General features: G+C 36.2%; 1 protein-coding gene across 1 annotated transcript; it reads right to left on the bottom strand.

Annotated features, from left to right (window-relative positions):
• Positions 1-283: 283 nt before the first annotated feature.
• Positions 284-4899, bottom strand: foxe1.S (forkhead box E1 S homeolog). Its single transcript, XM_018243723.2, has 2 exons — positions 4822-4899; positions 284-4431 (listed from the first exon to the last, which is right to left on the bottom strand). The coding sequence occupies exon 2, from the start codon at positions 4111-4113 to the stop codon at positions 2974-2976; it is 1140 nt and encodes a 379-aa protein (XP_018099212.1). The 5' UTR covers positions 4114-4431; positions 4822-4899; the 3' UTR covers positions 284-2973.
• Between the last annotated feature and the right edge of the window lie 1383 nt (positions 4900-6282).

Raw genomic sequence — 6282 nt, 5'->3', positions numbered from 1 at the left:
ATGTGCCCCTTGGTATATGTATTGGTCATAATAAGTGTTTTCAAACCACAACACACGTTTTGAATAGTACTATAATGAATAAATTATTATTGCCCCAGATTGTACTCATAGGGTAACAGATCCAGTCGTTGCTGGTGACAGTGCTCTGTAGGGGGACAGGACCCTGGTCAATGCCGATACAGTATACGTTTGTGATATTGATCCCCTTGCCAAAAGTATGGGCCATAAAAAAGTGTTCTGATACCTCAAGATATTTAAAGAACGACTCATGAAATTAGACATATGTATTTATATTTTTAATATCAAAATGAAAATACAAAGTCACATAAAGCTTTTACTTTAAAAAGTCCAAAAATATAAAACACATATTTGTCTCATTAAAAACGCTACAATCATATGACAAATATCAAAACAAAGCAATCTGATTTTCTGATTCTGCCATTTCACCATTATAATTCAGAAATTATAGCTTTACAACTGTTAAAAAAAAACCCTGTTAATAAAGTTTCCCATCAAAGTGAAATATCATACATATGATGGAACGGTATGATCACATGTATTTGCCCACTTTTCTTCTTTGGCATAAAACTATGGCTAATATACTTTTTTGTAACTGGAAGGGAAAAATGTTTTCTATTGTTTTCATACATTTTCTTGTAATATTTCCAGCCCACTGAGGAACTTGATATTTTTATAGCAGATAAATTAAATAGTAAACCCATTGCAGAAGAAGTAGAGTCTACATGCTGACCACAAGGCATAGACTGTTAGAGATGCCTAAGAAATAATAATAATAAACTGTGCCTAGGCTCTGCATTATATAATACTTTGTTAGAGTCACAATATTGCAATTCTCTGCAATCCATATCGCTCATTATGTCACACCTGGAACAGTAATAACATTCGTTTTACTGCCCAACATCTGAAATCGTTTTTATAAATAGCTCATTTCCATTAACATATTTCTAAAACATCTTTCTGAGACATACATTATTTATTTAGTATAATGCATAATTTATTCAGGGTAACACATATGAAGATTAGACATAAAAATCTTTTTGTTATCGTTCACTTTTTTCAATATTTTCTGACCAGACTTTTTTTTTTCAAGTACAGAAACATGAACTGATGGTTTTAGAGCATATTGTATCTGATTGTAGAAACTGGGAGGTAAGCGCCACATATATGTTCAATTTTACATAATTTGCAGGACACTGAATTGCTAACACTGATGATTTTGTAATGGATTGGAGACTCCACGAAGGGCTCCGTGAACTTCCTAATATTTTTATCATAAAAAGGTTCTTTTGACAGTAGAACTGGTGCTTTTATGCAGAGTGAAAACTTTTCATGTTGTCTCTAGAAAGCTAAGAAAACCGTAAATTACTTTTTCCATGGGGGTATCTTTATATAAACAATAAATAATTATAACTGGTGTCCTTTTCCACCATAGTAACAAGGCAACTCCTTGTTCCTGATGTTAACTGAATACAAAAGTTGATTGCAAAACAATTGCATTATTGTTTTTTATTAAACTGTTTAAATGTGTTTGGTAAATATTAGTCACTATGGAAAGACCCCTTAGTCTAGAACACCCCAGGTCACAAGCATTCTGCATTATACATCCTATAACTGTTTGGGTTGTTGTTGTTTAAACACCTTCTCCAACTACAGCATAAAGACCATACAGCATTAGATTTCCTCATTTCATGTCTTTTAGGACCCCTGTATTTCATCTCAGACACCTTAATATTTACTTATCCTCCCAAAGTTGTTTATACATTCTGCTATATTTACCTTACTATTTTATTTAATAGCACCGATGGGAAACAGCAATAATCTTGATGTGTCTAGACACTGATTACTTTACATGGAGAAATCAACAATGTTTAATGCAAACCTATATGTCAGCTGTGAAATAAAACATGGCAGCACAATACAGGCCCCATTATAAATTGTGGTTTAGATATGCAGTAACTCATCTGTCTGAAGAGCCACAGTTGGAGATAAGAAGCGGCTTTTATTAAATTCATTGTACTCAACATTTCAGTAGCAGTAACTTAGTGAAAGAGCTTGGTGGCAGTGCTATGAAAGGAGTTGGGCTGTCACATCATTAAGGAAACAGTTGCAGCTCTTCACATTTCTCCAACAATAGATCATATTGTAGTCGCAAGGCAAGTTTTTATTTTATTTCTTCATGCTTAAGACAGAAACTATTAGATACTGTAAGACTACAGCTGTGCTATTTAACACACAGCTAATACGTGTATTGAAGAATCTTTTCTCTATACATTTGGATATATTTAGCAATTTCTCATAATTATACCACATACATACAAAAATGGATTTTTACTTTAAAGAGCAACGATAAAAGGAAGGAACTTTCCCATTACAAAATAAGTGCAATGTTTTAAATCAGTATGATTTCCTGATCATTATTTTCTTGCATTGAAAACTTGATTCCAAATTCCAGTTTGGCTCGTAAACATTTATTATTCGTTCACTGTCTGCTCTTTTTTCTTTTTTTTGGTTTCATATCAACCTCAATAAAACATTTTCAATCATCATACTTATATGAAAATTGTATAAAAAAAAGACTCATAAAGGTCATGAAAAAGTTAAACATTGTTAAAGCTGTTAAAATATATAATGTATAATTGCTGCATAGTACAAAAATATTTATCTTGTAATCCCATAGGGAAAAATAAAGGCTAATGAATCAATATGACTGTAAGAGAATGGTATCTTGCCTTTACATGGTTGCCTAGCTAAGGTTGCAATCAGCAGACCATGTTCAATGTGACTTCCCATGCCAGACTGTCCTGTTCTCTTGTACTGGCTCTCTCATTCTCATTACACAGTAAAGAATATACCTTTTCTGGCAGAGTGATAGCATCCCTGATACATGCTAATTGAAATTAACATGGTGTGTTAATAACTTTTGCAGTTCGAATTCAAGCATAAAACCCTGCATCAAACAGCAGGCACAAACCTTTCCATGTTCCCAGAATATGTAGCATGGCGCAGGTAAGCATTGGTGCCACCCAATTGCCCATTGCTATTGTAGCTAGTCAAGGAGGTATACTGCCCAGGTGACATCCTCCCATAGAAGTCCACAGTGTCACTGTTCATTGGAGGAGATGTTGGCATGGGCAGCCGACTGGTATTGCCAAACAGTTGAGCATTACTATGTGCGTAAGTGCTCTGGTTCATCTGCAAGTGACTGTTGGGGACTGAGTAAGAGTAAGGTACTGGATTGGTAGACCTAGGCAGCATGGCGGCACTACCAGCTTGGCTACTGTAGGTGGACCCTCCGTAGTTGCAGGAGCTGGAAGAAGTTGAATTGACTTCTGGGCTGATGGATCGGTTGAGTGGCTGTGCATGTTCAGACCCACTGTGCCCTATTAGGGTGTTGATGCTGAACACCCGTGGCTGGGCAGAGCTGAAGGCAGGAGAAGATGATGGATAGTACACTGATGAGTGCGGGGATATTTGCTGACTGTAGCTGGGGCTCATTGTCATATTGGGATACACTGTGCTGGGATAAGTTGCTCTTGCCACCTGCAGGGGTGAAAACATGCTGGTGTCATGTATGTAGGCTGGATAAGTGGTTAAGTCAGTTCTCTTGAATCTCTTCCTTCGTCTCAAGAAACTGCCACTGTCAAACATATCTTCGGAATTGGGGTCCAGGGCCCAGTAGTTTCCTTTACCAGGCCTGCCTGGCTCTCTGGGGATCTTAATGAAGCAGTCATTTAGTGTAAGATTGTGCCTAATCGAGTTCTGCCACTTTTTGGAGTTGTCCCTGTAAAAAGGGAACCTCTCAGTAATAAACTTGTAGATTCCCCCTAATGTTAACTTACGGTCAGCAGAGTTGGCAATGGACATAGCTATAAGAGCGATATAGCTATATGGAGGCTTCCCTTTCTGGAGGGGTCTCTTTCTTCTCCTTCCCTTAGTGGTGTCCTCTACCTCAGACCCACTATTGGACATGCTTGTTTCAGGGGCTGGATCTCTCTCTACTTTTACCACAGGCATGGTAAAACCAATGGTCTGTTGCAAACCAGCACCTGCAGCAGTGGCCCTAGTAGGAGACTGTTGGTTCTCTGCAGTCATCCCACCTTCTAGCAACAGGAACACTCCTTAGTTGGTGCCACCTCCTCAATCAGTCCAAACAGTTGACAAGGCTACAAACACTGTATGTACCAGCTTTAACTTTTATCACAGCTTGTTGGGTCTCTGATAATGATTATAATCCCAAGAATTAAAAGCAGTGCAACAGGTTACACAACTGAATGTGCCAAATCCAAAGACCAGAAACTCAGATGATGGCTTAACGGGAAGTTGTTTTTCCCTCTATCGACACATGGTTGTTGCATCCGATCCCATTCGACCACTTGTTCTCAGTCAATGGTCTTGCAAAGTTTTCTTATTCTTTAAAAAAAAAAAATTGTATAAGAATAAAGACGCAGACAATATGAGCTGAGTATGAGCTTGAGAGATGACATTTAACAACCCAGGTAAGGTAATTATAGGCAACTTAAATAGAAAAGATATATATAAACTGAAATCTCAGCCACAAAGAATTTTTTTCTGCTAATTTTTCAGAGCTTAGGCTACAAAAATATAACTCCACTTTAAACGAAATTTTACAAATAATCACCAGCTGTTGCTGTACAGTCCCTTTAATTTAGGAGGAATAGTCAGCATTGGTAATGTGGTCAACAGCACAAGATAGTTTAGATGTATCAATGAAACTAGCTAGAGATATAGTACTTTGCATGCAAGTTACTAATGGGTACGAAAGTGAATACTGAATCTTACCTGCAGGGGAGAAGTGCCGGCACAGCCTGTGTGCATGTGAGGCTAAGCTGTATTGTTACCTTGCATTTCAGTACCCTGCCTATATATAGCACTACAGGTAGAGCCTGCCTACCTTTGTGTCACAGTAAAAGCCCTGTCACAGACACACCTGGAATCCTTGTGCAGGAACCAAAGGACTGCAAAAATAAGAGCTCTCTGTCAGACTTCTGCTGCATAATCTTCAGAACTCAAACTATAATGCTCAAAGATTTTAACATTGGTAGGTATTAGCTATTGGTTAATTAATTCAATTACAATATGTACACAGATAATATATGCATATATATTGTATTTTATGTATTAAATACATATATTTACAAATGCTAAAATACATATTTGTATTAAGAAATATACATGTATATATTGATAATATATAGATATACTGTAGGTTTACAAGGGTATAAAAAATAGCTGATGGTAGATTTGTTGAACAAGAGCAATACACTTACATTATTTTACATTATTTTAGACATGTTAGAGGGGATATTCATGCCTTTGGTTGCAATATATTTCACATGCCACTGAAGATTAAACAAACATTATTAGTGCAGTCTTCTCCTAAAACACAACACATTAATCCCAGCTAAGGGCTTGCTTGCCATGTCTGTGCATTTAAAGGCAAACTTTCATTTATTCAATTTAAACCTCTCTGCAACACCATAAACTTACTGTATAACCTATGCATAGAAGGGCAAAAAGAAAACTTTCAGCAAAATACTTTAAAAGACTCTATAAGACAATAACGGACCATGATAATATGGAAACAAAGAATTATTTTTCAACCTTTTTTACACTTTTATTAATATTGCGTTATCCGTGTAGTACTCTGACATATAAAACATCTGCTCGCTATGTTTTTCATGTTACATAACACAAATATTATAGGATAAAGGAGATTCTGGGTGCTAGAACTATAATCAAGCACAGACTAAATGCAGAGATTTAGCAGTACTCTAGCCTTGTTTGCTACAGTATAGTGTGAGTAGGTAGCGAGAGTAGATAGTTGAATAAATGACACTGATATTTAGGGCAAAATCTTGTAAAATATAATAATGTATATTAATATTGTCTGTTCGGTATATTAACATACTCCTGCACTGCCTGCATTCCTTTATTTTTTAACAGCTGCCATTCCTTTCCAATACAGGTATGGGTTTTGCTTCCAATAAGGATTAATTATATCTTAGTTTGGATCAAGGACAAGGTACTGTTTTATTATTACAAACAAAAAAATAATAATAATTATTTGGATAAAATGGGAGATGGCCTTTCCGTAATTCAGAGCTTTCTGGATAACAGGTTTCCAGAAAACGGATCCTATACCTGTACAAGGTTCTGTTTTATTATTACAGAGAAAAGGCAAATCTTTTTTAAAAGATTATTTGATTGAAAAGAAGTATATGGTAGATAGTAATTCAGAGC

The sequence above is a fragment of the Xenopus laevis genome, chromosome 1S, assembly GCF_017654675.1.
Source record: "Xenopus laevis strain J_2021 chromosome 1S, Xenopus_laevis_v10.1, whole genome shotgun sequence".
Classification (NCBI taxonomy): domain Eukaryota; kingdom Metazoa; phylum Chordata; class Amphibia; order Anura; family Pipidae; genus Xenopus; species Xenopus laevis.
Note: the sequence above shows the minus strand (reverse complement) of the source record. Positions and strands in the feature narration are given on the sequence as shown.